This window comes from Lonchura striata, chromosome 3 (assembly GCF_046129695.1).
Source record: "Lonchura striata isolate bLonStr1 chromosome 3, bLonStr1.mat, whole genome shotgun sequence".
NCBI lineage: Eukaryota > Metazoa > Chordata > Aves > Passeriformes > Estrildidae > Lonchura > Lonchura striata.
In genome coordinates this window covers 23754689-23772011 of record NC_134605.1, presented here as the reverse complement: position 1 = coordinate 23772011, position 17323 = coordinate 23754689, and the positions used below count along the sequence as shown (strand labels likewise).

The following is a 17323-nucleotide window of genomic DNA, read 5'->3' as shown; positions in this document are numbered from 1 at the left end:
TTTGTGTGTGTATGTGTGTGTCCCTTTTGCCTTTGAGAAATACTGAATTTGTGACCCTAGTGGTAAAACCAGTCCCCACTACCTAGCTGAGGACTGGGTAGTTTTCCATGCCCAGTGTCAGTCCATTTCCACTCTCCAGGTGGGTTACTGCAGATCAAAGGGACCATAAAAGGTGACTTATTTAGAGATCAAATGATAATAGGCTGAGCTGTGGCTTGGGCAGTGTGAGCCACAGGGAGGAAAAGCAGGAATTCCTCTGAGAGAAGGTGCAGGTCACATCCACGCCCCTTGCTAGGCAGGAGAAATGGGAAAATGTTCAGAGCAGTGCAGCTGAGGCTGGCACATGCTGGAGACCTGAGTGCTGGCTTCATCCATCAGCTTTACCTGAGCACAGCTTCCCCCTGGGACAGGGAAGAAGGAGAGCAGACTGTGAAACTGCAGTCACACAACCTCCTGGGGTTGTGCCTGAGGTGTCTCTTGGTGTGGCTGTCCCAAAATCCAAATCCCAAACAGGGGCAGAGAGGCCAAATGGCTGTTGTTATTATTGAGCATTTTCTTTGAATTGTTTTACAGCTTGAACAAGGTAAAGCCTTACCATCTCCTAATGACCTCAAAAGAAAGATTCTCATAAAGAATAAAAGGCTGAAACCTGAAGTAGAAAAGAGTAAGTAACATTTGTCAAATACTAAATAAACAAAAGTCCAGATTGCTGCAAACAGACTTTGTTACCAAAGTTTCCAGATTGTTTGTACTTTAATTTTGGAAGAATGGGAATTATATATAAAGAGTATTTGGTTTGCCCTTGTGTTTCATGTGAGTGCCAGCCTAGGCCTTGTTATCAGCATGCTGCACAGGCACAGACAGACCCAGAAATGTAATCCTGGGACTTTTATCAGACTGCTGGTTGAGCTAAAATGTAAGGCAGATAGAATCTCTTGTCAACTCTGCCGACACCAGTCTGTTTGCATTGCTGTGTTCTTCCAGGATAAGCATGAAATGAAATGGAATTTCAAATTGTTCTTCTTGCTGTTGTTGCCAGTTCTGATATTTATCTTGTTTCAGTAAAAATAATGTTGCTGTATTAGTTCCTAGTATGGCTGTAATGATAAACCCTGGTCCTTCTCCATTCAAAGATAAGCACCCATACCTTGCACTGTCTTCAGTCATACATGGCTGTGCCCCTCCTGTCTAACTGAAATGCACATGGAAACAGTTGAAAATCCAAGCACTTTGCCTTCATTTGCAGGGATCAGGCACTAAAGAGGTAGCTGTCTGTTTATCCTGTGAGGAAGTCATGTGCTTACTCCAAAGACCTTTGTAGTCTATGGAAATTTAGGGGGAATTTCTTCACAGCAGGGGTGATTAGACATTGGAATGGGCTGCCCAGGGAGGTAGGAGAGTCACTGTCCCTGGAGGAGTTTAAGGAAAGACTGGATGTGGCACTCAACCACTCTGGTTGACAAAGGTGTGGTTCAGTCAGAGGATCATGCAGTCTCAGACGCCGTTTTCAACCTGATTCTGTGCTTCTGTGAAATATTTTCCTTAACTTCAGTGAGCTTTGGACACAGCCTTTACTGACCACTTTTCAGATCTAATAACAGTCTGGGTTTATTGGTGCTATTTACCCTGTAAAAATTTATTGCTTGCTGAAAAGTCAGAGGACTTATTAAACAGAATGATCTGAGGATCAGGGAATAATTTGTGATGGTTCTCTTGTATTTCTTTGTGCTACAAACTGTTTATGTCATGACTAATTTAATTTCGTTTTTCATATTAACAGAACAGCTTGATGCTCTGAAGAAGATGATGGAGGCTGGGGAAACTTCTGCTCCTGTAAACATCCTGGAGGATGATAATGAAGAGGAAATAGAAAGCGGTGAGTGTTTCCTGGAGAAGGGCTCTCAGACTTGCCTGTGGCAGATACGAGGGCTGGCTGCTCCTTTCCCACATGCCTGTGCTCTGTGGCAGCAGCAGCAGCAGCTCTGGGCTCAGTGCAGGACCATCTGTCCAGACCCCAGCCTTGCCACGTCACCCCAGACAATTTAAATTTCCATTTACTGGTCAGAAGTTGTGTTAGAGCACCAACCAAATCAGATTTTCATTCTGTCTGGGAGAGAGAGACTAAGAAGTTGTGATCTTTGTTTTGAAAACACATAATTGTCACTGTGTTTAACACTTGTCTCAACATCAGAGGGGATTGCTGCATTATACTTCATAGGGATAAAATGAGGGGTAGGATTTTTCTTAGCAAACCTCAGTTATCCTCAGTGTAATTGTGCGGCTCTGAGTCAGTGATGTGGCCAGCAGGGAAATTTAGTGTGTGATCCACCCTGTCTGTTTTAAATGTCCACCTTTAGAAGATATAAATCACACCCCTGTCTGAACCAAGGGACTGGCCTGTGCCCTGTGTCACAGTGAATGTCCCAGCTTTAGCCTACCACCTGCTCCTCTCATTTATTTGACTTCTTTTTTCATTTACTTTTTAGCTTTGAGTACTGTAAGTTCTATTGAAAATCACCTTAAAAGCAAATAAAAACAATTCCCTATAGTGAGGACACACAAGGAGCCTGACAATGCACTCAAGAAGCCTGGCCACTGGCATTCTTCTTAGATCTTTATTTAAAGAACTCTGTCATCAGTGTTGTTATTTCCCACGGCTATTGGTTTGGGTTTTTTTTTTTACACCTTTGCTAGGCAAAATACTGATTACTTCAAAAATACGGCAAATAAAATTTTCTTACTAACCATCTCAGGCCTTAGCTGTAATTTACTGCACTGGGAAACATTTAACTAACTCTTAGAAATATAATACCCTGGATTTTATTCCTGTTTTTAAAAAATTTCAAACCCAAACCTCTGAATTAAACTGTCGTTTGTTTCATGCCTTTCAAAGAAAACAGCAGCTGCTGTGGTTTTTGCACTGATCCTTTTTGTTTTCTGTGCAGCTGACCAGGAAGAGGAAGCTCATCCTGAGTATAAATTTGGAAGTGACCTTACTGTAGATGATTACAGTCAAAAAGAAGCTGTTGCCATCAGTGTCAAAAAGGTGGGATTGCTTCTTTCATATATATATTTTTACAAAAACTTTCCATGGAGGTTGTTGCAAAAGCTTTGTGGAAACATCAGATCACTTGTTGGAAGGTTCAAACCCAAGATCTTCACCAGGTGCCCCTTACCTTTAGGTTCATGAGAACACAAAGCTTTGTAGACAAAAATAGTCTCCTCTTGTTCAGGTGGGATATGTACTCATTGAGCAAACAGAATCAGTATGCAGGGAACAATATACAAGTGGAGGATTTAATCAGAAATACTAATTAAAGGTAGCAAACAGTTTCCTTCTCCAGCTTCTGGTGTTTTACTTTGCATCTCAGGTGCAGAACCCTAATAAGTGGTGGAACATCAGCTTTCTTGCTCAGCAGTATTTTTGCAGGGCTGCACTCAGTGTCTTCACTGCAGGGTTTTCCTACATAATTTTTCATGCTTAACCCTTAGGGTAGGTTCTCTCTTCCACCTACAGCAGGGAAGGCAAAACAGGACAATAATTCCCAGTGGGTGATGTGGCAGGGGGACTCTGGCAGACAGGGAAAAGGTTCTCTTTATTCCACTCATACCTGACCATTACAGTTTATCTGTAGCTTGAATAATTAGATGGTAATTAGATACAGAATAATGGAATTCAGAACTAAGTTGTTCTGGCACTGAAGGCACTAGTGCTGCTTGCTACAGAGAAAAGCCCACATATGAGGGCTAAGATACCTTAGTAGATTATGCTCTTCTGCCACTCAAGTATTTTGGCTACTTCTTCCCTCCTCCTTGGTTTCCTTTGGATCTTTCTCCAGACAGAATTATAGGTGTGGAAAATAGCAGTATGTCTGTAGCAGTACCAGGGACATCAAGACCTGCCTTCTGTGTATCCCTTCAAGTCATCAACTTTTCTTCCTCAGGACTTTTATGGATCCTCCCATCGAAGTATCATTCACTTCTTTGCATTTTCTAAGTCCCTGGTCCTTAACTACCTGAATAGTTTGGGGTGTCTTGTTTGGATGGGTTTGGTTTTTTGTTGTTATTGTTATTGTTTTGAGGATTTTTGTTTGTTTGTTTCCAGATTAGTTGCTTATCCTCAGCACATGTCCTTGGGTAACTTCTCTGCTTTTTTGCTGATCAGTGACTTGACCTTTATTCTGCAGGAATGTGTATTCAGTACCAAGATAGCATTTATCTGAGATTCTCAGGATTGGTAGGTTTTAGTTGAAGGCAGACACCAGACTGCTGCATTGCAAATAACATCTTGAGACAGGCCTTCTCCATGTGGACATTTCAAGCACAGTTTACAGCCCTCTTAACCCTCAGTTTTCAGTGCCTGGCAGTTTGCACATCCAGATCAGATGATCTTTATTGTGGTATCTTTATCTGGGTGTGTTATTCTTTCATTCTTCTCTGAAGCTTCCTGTCCCCAGCATCTAGTGATAGCTCTGGTTTAGGCTTAACTGTCTGGCATCCTTCATCCTATTCCCATGGCTGAGTTTCAGATCTTGTGTACTCAAATTTGGAATAGACTACAAATTTTTGAAAGTGTATAGAACAGATGAGCCTTGCAGGAAGATGGAAAAGGGTTTACTTTTTGCTAAATGCATTCGTTTTTTGAGGATTTTTTTCTCCTTATTGTATTTCCTATTGTTTTTTCTTTGGGTAATGTATATATATTTTTTTTTCCCTCAGGCTGTTGAAGATTCTGAGCAAGAAAACAATAAAAAGGTGACACAGGATGTAATGTAGTTTATTTTACTGCTTAATATATAACATGCATATTACTTACCATGCATTCTTAGTGGTTTAACAATTTTATGCTCAGTTTTACCACACCTATTTTTGAAAGTGACTCTACCTCCCTTTGGTCCTCTAGGGTTCTTCTGCTATACTTTTAGACTGGGGTCAGGGCTGTCAGAAAATCTGGGGACAGACAGGAGTGCATGACCTTTGCCTGCTTAGAAGTATTTGATCTCATGCACTGGGAAACCTGTACTCTGAATGGTGTTGAGATGTATTATCCCTGCTTTATTTTTCCTTCTGCCCTTACCCTGACTGCACTTTGTTTTCCTCTCTCTTCCTTTTGCTTTCCCTTGGGACTTCTGCATTTATCTTCCCCCAGGAATCCCTTCTGTAAGACTCTTCCCATCTCTTTCCACTCTCCTTCTCCTCCTCTTCTCTCATTCAAGCTGCTCCTGTTCATAACCACACTTTGTTTCAGTCTGTGTTGTTTTCTAAGTGAGTTCTGCTTCTTTTCTTGAGGGGTGGGGAGGTGCAAATAACATGCAGATCAACTTTCCCCCTTGTCTTCTCTATCTCCTAAAAGGCTCATGTGCTGTTGTAACCATTCCTTTGTTTCTTCAGACTTTAGGAAACATTCCATCCTTGACCCTTTCTTAACTCATAGTTTTAAAGTTGTGAACACTGCAGAGTGTAGCCCTATTCTAAAAATTAAGGGTCTGCAAGGGAATAAGATAAAACCAGGGGCTAGTACATTGTATTTGAGCCAAAGTGTCACTAATGCAGTCACAGGGCTGTACCTGCAGGGTGCCATTGCCTGGGCACTGAGGCATTACAATCCCTTTTGACCCCCTTTTCACTGTGGTTCCTTTAGCTGTAGGTGTGGATGGATCAAGATAGTCAAATATGATTAGCTGTTCTGAGCAGTCAACAGCAGGCACTTTAAAGAACCCTGGGTTTTAGAAGATGAGTGGGTCGGTTCTTCTGAGTTAATGGCCTTTCAAAAGTTAGGATACTGAAAAGAACTGGTTTCATTAAGTACATTTTGCCTGAATTTGACCTAAGCTCTCTTAACAGCTATTGACCTAGTAACAACAACAAAGAAAAAAGCGTGTTTTCCTGTTTTCTACTAACACAGGGATGTGCTGTTGGCATATCTTGGGATCAGATCTGTGAAACCTCAATGTGCACATTTTTGAAAAGCAGTTTGGTTGAGCCCTGATGATCAGCATTAAAATATGGTGTCAATTTGATTTTATGGGCTGCTGGAAGTTTAATTCAGTCCAAAATGCACATACAACATTGTGTACCTGGACTCATTCTGCTAACTCAGTCATTCTGTGCAGTCAGAAAATTGTGTCCCTTGTGTGACTATAATCATCTCATACCAAGGCATAAATGATTCCAGTTCACATGGTTTTCATTCTTTGAGATGTGTCTGCACTGCCTAGCAGGCAGAGATGCCATAATTCTGGTAAGTGGGTTCACTTTTCCTTTACTCTCCCACTTCAGGGAGTAAATGGGTTTCAGTAGTGTAGGTTCTGTGAACTGCATTTTCCTCCAAGCCCAGAAAGGGCTTGGTATTGCTTCCTCTTCCTGACTATTTCCTGGGCCAGTAATGAGGGAGAACTTCTCACAAACAAGCTGCAGTCTGAATGTTTGAATACACTGTACTTCCCAGCAGAAGATCACTGTCAGCCTACAGGCAGATTTTTTGGTAGGAGAGCAACCAAAAATGCATGTGTGGGAAAAACATGATGAATTTGCAGAGATTGCTTAGCTTGACAGAAATTTTATTTTTTTCTTTTTTTTTTATTTCAGTGAAAAGAATGTGTTTCAAACTGGTTTAGGGAAAGGCAAATATTGGACAGGTAGAGCTCATTCAGAAGTGCTTCCTGATGTGGGTTTCTAGCAGATGAGATACTTGTAGAAAACTCTAAGTTTAGTTATAAATAAAATGCATATTTGTATAGGTGATGGATTCAGGTTTTTATCAGTTGAAGTGGATAAGAATATGAATTTGGTACTGTGTCTCTTGTCAGTTTTGTGACATCTTTTTGTCCAATGAAGGCTGTGGTTCCTACATGTCTGAGATTGAAAAGCAAGATGTTTTCTAGAATACTACATTTTTGTTTGTTTCTGTTAGGAAAGATTAATAGTAGAACCCGTTTGTGTTTTGATGGTGAGGAAGTTCTACTGAAAGCCAAGTATACACAGTGTCTGTCAGAAAATGCATATTAAATCACAGTTTTTGGAATTTATTTGACAAAGATGGATCATTATTTCCCAGCATTGTTCAGGCTGTTTGAATATTTATCTTTTATCCCAGTGTTATCCTACTAACTTAATGTAATATTTACCCACTGCTTAGGAGATTTTCTATCATCAGCCCTCTTGCATGCATCCTGTAACACTGAGAGTCTTATATCAGCAAGAAAACAAAGTTTAACTTGTGACACTAAACTTCTACTTTTCTTGTATTAATTTGCACTGTCTATGACCTTCTGCAGATTTGGCTATAATTTTGTACCACCCCTGAAAAACCCAGCAGCAGTGTTTGCACACAGAAATGGTGATTGTTCTTTTTAATGTTTTTCCAGGGTTTAGTAACTGTGGAAGATGAGCAAGCGTGGATGGCATCTTACAAATATGTAGGTGCCACAACCAATATACATCCATATTTATCAACAATGGTCAACTATGCTCAACCTGTAAAATTTCAAGGTTTCGATGTAGCAGAAGGTAACATAAAAGGTTGAATGAAATACAAGTATTTGCTTAACCTAGGTAGTTTTTTAATCTCTACATTTCCTGAATTTAGAAATAAGTGTAAGATTTTTGTAGTTTAATGACCATCATCAGTATGTTTTTGGACCTGTTTCCTTGAATGTGAAGTTAGCATGTTATTCCATTAGTCACCCACATGGAGTCACTAAATTACTGGGAGAACATGAAGCTGTTGAGGTTGGTTCTATTCCATGGGCCTTTCCAACTGAAATGCTTTTTTTTAGTTCATTTCTCTCTGCAGTAAGGTGGGCACATCTGTCACAGTGGGCAGCAGTGAGCTGATACTGTACACCAGGCAATTTATCACGTTGGTTTGCCTTATCTATCACACAACGCAGGCTCTGAGTAGCAATGTTGTCCTAAACAAAAAAGGAAAATTTTGTTGATTTCCCAAGGAGTGAAACAGGAAAGTGAGTCAGAAATACTATGAAATTTCTCATCACTGTAATTTGATTCTATGAAATTTCTGATCACTATAATTTGATTCTATGAGTAATAGATAATGGGGAAAGAGACCAAAAACTGTGTCCTGCTGTTATAGTGCATGATTTTGAGTTGTGATTTGTCATTACAGAAGTGTGTTAAAATGTCTTGTCTTTTCTTTCTAGAACGTAACATTCATCATAACATGTCCTCTTTCAACGAATCAGTTGGACTAGGGTATTTGAAGACTCATGCCATTGAGTTTGTCAAGTATCCTTTCACCTCCTCATCCCACTTTTCTACCAGTCCTAAAATAAAGCAGTGCACCTTTCTAGATTTAGTGTTGCATGTCTACAAAGGAGAAGGGGAAGTACCTCACGGAAGGAGAAATAGTGAGATTAACAGAAGAGGAGTGTTTTAATGTTGAAATGGTGAAGGTACCAGGCCGTGTCTCTACATTTCTGTGATGGTTTTGTTTGATTTTCCTTGATGAATTCTCTAGTTACAATAAGCGACAAATGAGTCGGATATACCCAAAGGGAGGCCGTGTGGATTCCAGTAATTACATGCCTCAAATTTTCTGGAACGCTGGCTGCCAGATGGTCTCACTGAACTATCAGACCCCAGGTAGGCAGCAATGACCAATGAACCTCAATCCTAAAGAATGGCTTGGGCAGAAACTCTCAGACAGATGCCATGGATTTGCTCCTGGCATTTCTGGAGGAAACAGACATATGGCTAAATAATACAGTGGGGTGGAATCACAGGAGCATAAGACAAGGAGCAATAAAAACAGCCATGCACAGAAGGAAAATTCAGTCCTCTTTTATGGAAAAATAATGGAGTACTGCATCTTCCCACAGAAATGGTTTTTATTAATAAAAAGTGTTAATTACAGGGAAATCAGTGCTTGCACAAAACACAGCTCTGGCACAGTTGGGTGCATGTCTGCAGAGCAAAGATGGAGTGCACAGATTAAGATGGTAAAAAGTAATGACTGTGTGACAAATGCATTTCTAGACCAGTTGTTGTGAAGTGTTAGGAGTCATGTGCTCAGGTCTGAGATCCCAGCTGAGAGAATGATGCCAGGGAATGGAAATGCCTCTCTGCAGGGTGATCTGAGAGGAGATGTACTGTTCCTGTTCAGTGAAGGTGTGAGTATAGCAGGGCAGGCTTTTTGTTGTTTCAGTTGGGTTTTTTAATTCATCTGGGAATGTCTTCAGTCATATATATAACAGACCCATTTCCCATTGCCTTTTTCTGGCTGTGGCAGTGCTTTGTGCTTTCTTCCCCCTCCCTGAATAGTGTCTTTGGTACTGCAGACACTCCTCTTGGTCATCCCCTGAGTTCTGTCCTGCAAAGCTGTGCCCCAGGTTCACCAGCTGAGGAAGCAAGAGAAGGGATACACTGGAATATGCTGCTTGTACAGCACTCCACTGGACATGCCAGGGAGGTTGGAGCAGAAATGCAAGCCTCACTCTGCTCCCAGCACTGCCTCTGCCCACTACATGTCATTCCCAACCCCTTCATATTCCATATTAAGAGTAGTAGTTGTCTAAGTGGAAGTGAGCAACTTTCCTGTGTTCCTCTTCTCTAATCCAGCTGTGTTGTCAAGATGAAGATGATTGAGTAAATAAAAGTTACAGCTGCCCAGTAAATCCAGTAATACTGGCATGGGCATATGATAATCTTGTATTTTGTATATAGAGCACTAGCAGAATAGAATTTGTTCCCTTTGAACAAAAAGTGAGTTGGGCAAGAGAAATACCTGTTTTGTGCTAAACCAGGAGATTATGTTCATGTGTAAGTAGAAAGCTGCAGGAAAACATTTCATTTTTCCACAAAGTTTGGGGGAGGGTTGGATGAGAAGGAGGTTGTTACATGTTTCTGCTATGTCTTCCCATACAAGTGCTGTAACAGTACACTCACTAAAACTCACATGCTTTTAAATGTTGAAACTAAGCAATGCTGCTGTGATCTTTTTGGTTTCTTTGTGTGGTATTTTATTCAACTAAGTCCACAGGAAACCAGTGGGATATGCACCTCACCTTCTTTGAGACATCAGGCTACAGACAGCTTCATCAGAAAGTGGTTGTCATTGTGATGGAATACATTCTTCAAGTATATTTTTTATTCTCTAGTATATTTTTTATTCTCAGGTTATTTGCACTGTTAAAACTCCTGCATACCTCTGTTATTCAAAGTGATCTGCAGAAATGTGGACATCTGCACTGTAGATATCAAAAGTTAGATTATGGAAATCCCATCCCAGGCCCTTGGCATGTCCACAGTTGTTACTTCCCTGCCAGCCAATTGTGTTTGAATTCAAGGAAAGGCTTTTTCCTAAGCACAGCATGGACTTCAGCGTGCTTGGTAAAGCTGTTACTCCTGTGAAAAAATATGAAATTTTTCTGTTGCTTCCTTTTATTTCTTAGAAGTGGGGTTTATATATGCATTATATTAAATTTTTGTTTAAACCTATTATTCTGGAAAAATAGTCTTATTTTTTGATCTAGTTCATGATCTGCATTATTCAGCAGGAAAATTAATAAATTTTCTCTCTTGGCAGATTTAGCAATGCAGTTGAACCAAGGAAAATTTGAGTACAATGGATCGTGCGGGTAAGTGTTATGATTTAAACTGTTGTCACTGTGTATCAGAGTCCTTTACTGAGGTTTTAATAAGATTTTGTCACTGTTAATTATGTGTTACAAAAGGAAAATGGGATGCTAGGTGAAGAATAGAAATCAGCAGAGTTCAGGGAGAATTATCCCCCAAAAGAGGCATTCTAATTATGATGCTTTTAATTTTGCCCAGTTTTTAAATGAGATCCAAGAGGCATTGTGTTCATATTATGAAGATCATGAATACTGTACACAGTTATTCAAGTACATCTCCACCTTCTGTTCTCAGCCTTTTTTTGAAGATATGCCTCAGAATGGAGATTCATTGCACAGTTCACAGAATTGCCAAATTTCCTTGGACAAGTGGTATCTGAATACATAGGGTACATATTTTAAATCTGTGCATTCTTAATTGGAGCACAGATTTCACAGAGAATCCTGAAGTGTTTCATCTAAGTTCTTGCTCATGATTTTTGCATGACAAAGGATGTTCAAGGGATACCGATAGATTTTTCTCAAATGCTGAGCATAGACCTTAATAGGATAGACTGATCATTAGCACCAGGAGAGAAGGAGAAGTTTAATGAATCACAGGAAATGGTAGTCCAGAAAAATGTCAGAATCTGCACTCTTCTTGGGAAGGAACTACTCTTTTACTGCTGCAGATCTTACTCAGAAAGAAAGTCTGAGTAGATGGAGCTTGGTAAAATTGCTCATTTGCAGAATGGGCACAGTGCTTGGCCATTCCGTGCCTTTATTGCAGCTGTGAGCACTCTAGAAGAGGCTCTTGGCTTTGACAAAGGTGCACTCTCTGCAATTTCAATCAAAACAAGAATAGAAGAAAACCAAAGCTTTCTTATGGCAAAGAAACCAAAGCTTTCCTTTGGTTCCTTTCTTGTTGGACCCACCAGCTTAGTAAAAGTGTGCCTGCTTACTTTTGCCAAATTCTTTGAAGGACACACAAAATTATCATTTAAATTCCTGGATTCTTATGTCAGTGTTTTGATAATAATGTAGTGGGAATGCATAGTAATGTTTTGATATACACTGTAAATGTGGTGGTGTTTCAATCACTGAAGGGAAATGAAAAACTGAGCATTTCCTCCTGCCTGTGCTCCTATTTTCTCAGATTTGCAGATTTCATGCTGATGAAACCAGATCATTTCAGCATTTTTTATTTCAGCAGGCGGAAAACAGAGGCTAAGGATAGTTAGTTCCCTTCTGCCCCCAACCTGCTTTAACAAAATATTAAGCAATCACTTTTCTAATGGAAGAAAAACATTTTTAATGGAAGAAAAATTAGTAATATTACTTCCAAACAGAAACAATTTTATTTAAAAATGGGTGAAAACATTGACATTCTTTCCACTAAAATTTTTCTAGTATTTTTTAACCTTTGAATTCTGTCTAGGCCTTTATCATATTGTATATCAGTGACTGACTAGAGAAGCTAAGGGTGGATAAAAATTCATTTTCTAACAGCTTTGTCTGTCAGGGTTGCAGAATTAGCAAGATTTTTCTAGTTCCACATTTTCTTCTATCAGTGGAAGAGAATGTCTGTAATGTGCAGCCTTTCTGCAGTGATCAACTGCTGTTTCATTTTGATGGCAGAATCCTTGGGTTTTGGTGCACCAGAGCACAAATTGGCTTCATTGATATGTTGATGCAGGGTGAGGTCCTCAGGGAGGCATTGTGAGTGTTATTGTGGTGGTACCTTTCATGCTGCTATAATTAACAATCTGTCAGCACTGACATTATCAGTTGTTTCCCCCAAGGTTTCATAACCACAATGAAAAAATCAGCTTCAAGCTGAAATTTAGTGTATAAGTCTTGAACAGTAAGGAACTGTTTCATCTGGAAAAATAAAATTGAAAAATCCCTCTGTGCTTTTCCAGAGTGTTAAAGTATTAAAACAAATGAGAGCATCTGTGTTTTATTACATGGTAACTCCCTGTATTTTTAAACTATATTATTCAGTTGTTTTGAAATGTCCTTGATTATATTACATTTATTTTTATCTCAAAATCCCAGATTGATTTCATCTCTCAGAAGCTGGCAATTCAAAATTAAAATTAGTGTTTATCTCTGTTCCAGACAACTGTAATACTTTCTTTTACTGCCTCACACTTGCAGCTGGAATGAGTCTGTATTTTACATTGCTGTAGGAGAGCTCATTGTTTAAAGGCAGAACATCCATTTCATATGTATTTAATACAATTTTAATTTCCAATCAAGAATAATTTTCTCTTTTTTTTTTTCCCCTTGCAATAAGGTATCTACTAAAGCCAGATTTCATGCGACGACCAGACAGGACGTTTGACCCGTTCTCTGAAACTCCTGTAGATGGTGTTATTGCTGCAACGTGTTCTGTACAGGTAAAACAGCAACAGACAGCTGGCATCACATCCAAAAGCACATTTAAAATCACCAGAAAATTTGATATATGCACTAAATGTGCTTGGACTGGGTAGACTTCAGCAAATTATTTCCTTCTTTTTTCTTTTTTAATATTGGTGGCTAAGATGCCTTTGTTTCCTTGATCTGAGTGGGATATGATAGAATTGGAAATTATGTGTTATTGCACACGGTGTTGTTCTGACAACCTTGGTGGTCTTTTTGAAATACACAAGCCCACACAAATTGATAAAGGAGGGAACTTCCTTCCCATGCACAGTATGAAATTGGACAGCATCACATGGAGCAGGGAGGAGTCTGGGACAGGATATTTTCAAAATGAATGGAGAAAAATGGTTGGTGTGAGGCATGCCCTTACTTTGGAGTTATCCATGAGTAACAAAGTCCATAAAACTCCTGTTGTAACAACATAGTTGGGTACCAAGTTCTGGGAGAGCCTGATGATTGTAAAACCTGTTTGGTGACCAAAAGGCTTCAGCTTTAATATAGCATTTTCCATGGGCTGAATTTAAATTTCACGCCCCTGCTGCCCAAGCATTCCTCATGCATTTTAGATGTTGAACAAGTTCCATTTGCATGTCTAAGTAGAATAAGTATGTTTTATTTAAGTTGTTTTTCTTAAATGGTAATCAAAGTACAGTTCGTCCAAGAAGGAGGTTGCTAAGTCATGTATTTTGACAGTTAATTTCTTTTGTGACTAAAACTAGTAGAAAATTACATACAGATTTTGTAATTAAGGAGTTGAGTGGAGCAAAATCCAGCAATGATACCCCTCAGCCACATAACTTTTTAGATCTGTTAGCCAGAGTGTTCCCCAGAAGGATGTTAGGTCATGGATTTAGAATGAGCTTGGGTCTGTGAAATGTTTCAGGTTTTTTTTTCCCTCCTTGATTGTAGTAATGAAAACATTAGCTGTATTGTTAAGTAATAGATCATCTTGTTGAAATAAAAATTTTCCCTGGAGTTATCACCTGCTGTGGCTAGATTCACCTTGACTTGGAGTGAAATGGCAACAAATCTTCATATCTCTAACGATACTGAGGAATCATGTGGGATTTTGGTTTTTTCACTTTTTAAGCATCCTGCACTTTCCAGACATGTAATACAGAGTCAGACCGGCACATGATTAGTTTCAGTCCTTCACCTAAGTGAAAGCAGAGCAGTAGTTTCCTTTACTTCGTGTGGTCATGTGTATCATAGAAAAAAGTGCCTTTGAGAAGAGAGTGTGGAATAGCAGTGCCAGCTCTGGTCATTCCGTTCAGTATTTTTGTACAGTGAATGCATCCGTGAGACACTGGCCGGTAATACCACTTTAGATGAAGGTTGTATTTCTATATCTGATCACAGAAGCTTTTCCAAAGAGGTGAAGTTTGAAATACACCGTTTACACATGAGGAGCTAAGCACATCTGTTGGCTATAAACCATTTCTCAGTAAGAAATTACCACCGTTTCCAATATCCTTCCTCTGCACTGCTTTTGCTTGCTCTGTTGTTGTGTTGCAGGTGATATCTGGACAGTTCTTGTCAGACAAGAAGATTGGGACCTATGTGGAGGTGGACATGTACGGGCTGCCCACAGACACAATTCGCAAGGAGTTCCGCACGCGCATGGTGATGAACAATGGCCTGAACCCCGTGTACAACGAGGAGTCCTTTGTCTTCAGGAAGGTAGGATTTGGCATCTCTGCAGAGCACAGCCTGTGCTTTGCTTGTGCCCGTGAGCTGCCCTGCCCTCCTGAGCCAGCCCTCCCTGCTTCAGCCTGCCTGCTCACATGGATGAGTGCTGCTCCATGGAAAAGGGTTTGTAGGGCCCCTGTTTACTGCCGTAAACAATGGAAAGCTGAAATCAGCTTTCAAGAGGCTGCTTGGTTTTGGTTTGTTTTGGTTCTGTTTTTTCTTAATTTTGCTTTGGTTTTGTTTTTTTAACAGATAACCTCTGTAGCTATCACATGATTTTTTTTGTTGTTGTTGTTTTTGTTTCCATTTGGCTTTTTCCTCCCTTTTGCTTCCTCCTCCCACTTGGAGGTAGCCACCTCCTCTGTGACCATGCCTGTGTTCAAGGTATGCAGTCTGCTCAGAATGAGCCTCGCTGGTGGACACCATCATTCCCTGGAGAATTTCTTCTTCCCTGCCCTGGCAGTGGCTGCTATCTTGCACTGTTCCTTCAGCCCAGAGGGCAGGTGAGATGCTGCATCCAAAGCTAAGGTCAATGTCATTACATGGAAAAGTTGGAAGGGTGCTGTGTTCCTCAGACGTGTTGCCAGCTCCCTCCTTCAGTAGTCCATGTGCATCATGTATCTTCTTCTTTATTTTTTTTTTTCCCAGTACTGAAAGAAAAAACAACCCTTTTTTTCTTGGCATGGGGGATTTAAAGAGAGAGACCATTTGTCCATGTTCAGTTTTTATCTCTCAGTCTTTATATATATATGATACACACACATATATATATATATTTATTTTATTTTTTTTCTGTTCCCTGGAGTTTCATCCAGACTACATGTGTTACAGTGCTGTCTTGGGTAACATCTGTTTTGCTTATACCTGTTTTGTTGTCATGCAGAATTGTTGCTCTTTTGTTCCAAAGTTCAGACTTCTAGTCCAAATTTCAGACTTTTTGCCAAGTGGTGGTAACTCTTCACACTTGGGTATATTACATAGTTACTCTGCTTTCCTAACAGCATAGCCAGTTTTTAAGAGAAATTTAGCTGATGCAAGAGTTTTTTCTGAACTCACATTCTAGAATGAATGCGACTTCAGGTGCCGTTCTCTGTGTGTGAGAAGGCACAGGGAAGATGCTTATGTACAAGCAATTTGACTGCCCATGGCTTGCTGGCAATATGAACAGCATCTGCTGCTGTCTGATTTCTTACATCAAAAGGGCCATAAATTCCAGGGTGCACCCCTGTGCAGCCTGTGTGTTGGGACATGGGTACAGAGGCTGAGACCAATATTTCTCATTACTACGCTCCAGTGAGCAATCCCATGGTCACACGCTCTCTTGAGCTCATAGGTCAGCCAAGAGATGTTTTTCTTCATCTCAGGCCCTTAGCATAGCTTAGCAATGTAATCAGCATACCCTGCAGATCAAGCAGGTAGGTGGCAGGAACACAGCAGGAAGGATTTCTCCAGCTGGAGATACTGAAGGCACAGGGTGCACAGTGCTAAAACCTTATGTGAGGGTGGAAGTGCCTAGCAGGGTACCACAGAACTAATTAATGCAGAGGGAACAATAAACTCAGTCCCCACTTCTGGTCCCCGGCAAATCTGTGTCAAAGACTGTAGAAAATAGCAGGCTCCAGCACAGTGTAGATGGATTGAGGCAAGAGATCTCTGAAGTTTGCTCTTGGGGGATCAGGTTTATTGGGGATGCAGAAGGGTCCTGCCTTGTGCTCCCAGACGCAGCATGTGGCGAGACTTGAGAAGGTGGGGGAGGGGAGAGACAAAAGGATGCTCTAGGAGAGGGGGAGTTCCAAGAGAGAGGAGGAAGTTCCAAGAGGAGGGAGGAGGTTCCAAGGGAGCGTGTGGCCCCTCAGAGACCCCTTTTCAAGGAGCTTCAAGGTGGGTTGGAACAAGGCTTGGGCCAATGGGGTTACAGGTACTTGATGTCTTAGGGGAGGGATAGAGGTGCGGGATGAACCATACATCATTTGGGGGGTGGGATGGAACCGTCCACTTGACCCCAGGACCCATCCGTAGGCAGGGGCATTGTCCGGCTAGCTGGGAGAACTGTTCTCATCCTGGCTGTATTATTTATGGATAATCATATTTATCTATCTTCTGCAACAATTCCCCCATTTCATTAAACCATTTGAAAGCTAAACACTGACTTAATTACTATTTTTTGCACACTCTGAGGTATACAGGATATTGCTACTGAAACTACACTTATTACTTTTAAAACAATCAAGCTTACTTTACAGAGTTCCTTCAGCCAAGGTGCAAAGCTCAAACCATCAGATAAACTGTTTAGCTAGATTACTGATTGTAGTAGAGGTGGCATTTATTTCTTTACTGATCCAGCATTTTAACTTGTTTGCTTTAGTGTAATGGAAGAATTTAACTGAGGTAGCATTATCAAGACCTTCCGGGGAAGGTTCTCTAATTGAACAGGTTGAAAAAGGTATATGTCACCTAAAGAGATGGTACCAGAGCCTGCAGACTTGGCTACAGCAACCCAGGCATTTGTCTTTGGTTGGCTTGCAGGTGAAACTTCAATATGAAAACTTAAACAAAAGAACAAAAGCAACAACAAGGGAACAAAAGCAACATGCACGCGCAAACAATAAATCTCAATTCTTTTCTCAGGC

General features: G+C 40.5%; 1 protein-coding gene across 9 annotated transcripts in view; it reads left to right on the top strand.

Moving 5' to 3' along the window:
* Nucleotides 1–17323, top strand: part of PLCB4 (phospholipase C beta 4) — a 190550-nt gene that overhangs the window by 134061 nt on the left and 39166 nt on the right. For 7 of the 9 annotated variants that reach the window (XM_077781975.1, XM_021540284.3, XM_077781972.1 and 4 more), the window contains 10 exons: nt 574–664; nt 1781–1876; nt 2946–3046; nt 4720–4755; nt 7368–7509; nt 8163–8247; nt 8480–8604; nt 10547–10598; nt 12874–12976; nt 14520–14684. In XM_077781975.1, the coding sequence (XP_077638101.1) occupies nt 574–664; nt 1781–1876; nt 2946–3046; nt 4720–4755; nt 7368–7509; nt 8163–8247; nt 8480–8604; nt 10547–10598; nt 12874–12976; nt 14520–14684 (996 nt within the window). The remainder of the gene's footprint in view (nt 1–573; nt 665–1780; nt 1877–2945; nt 3047–4719; nt 4756–7367; nt 7510–8162; nt 8248–8479; nt 8605–10546; nt 10599–12873; nt 12977–14519; nt 14685–17323) is intronic. The other 2 variants (XM_077781976.1, XM_077781974.1) reach the window with 1 other exon arrangement.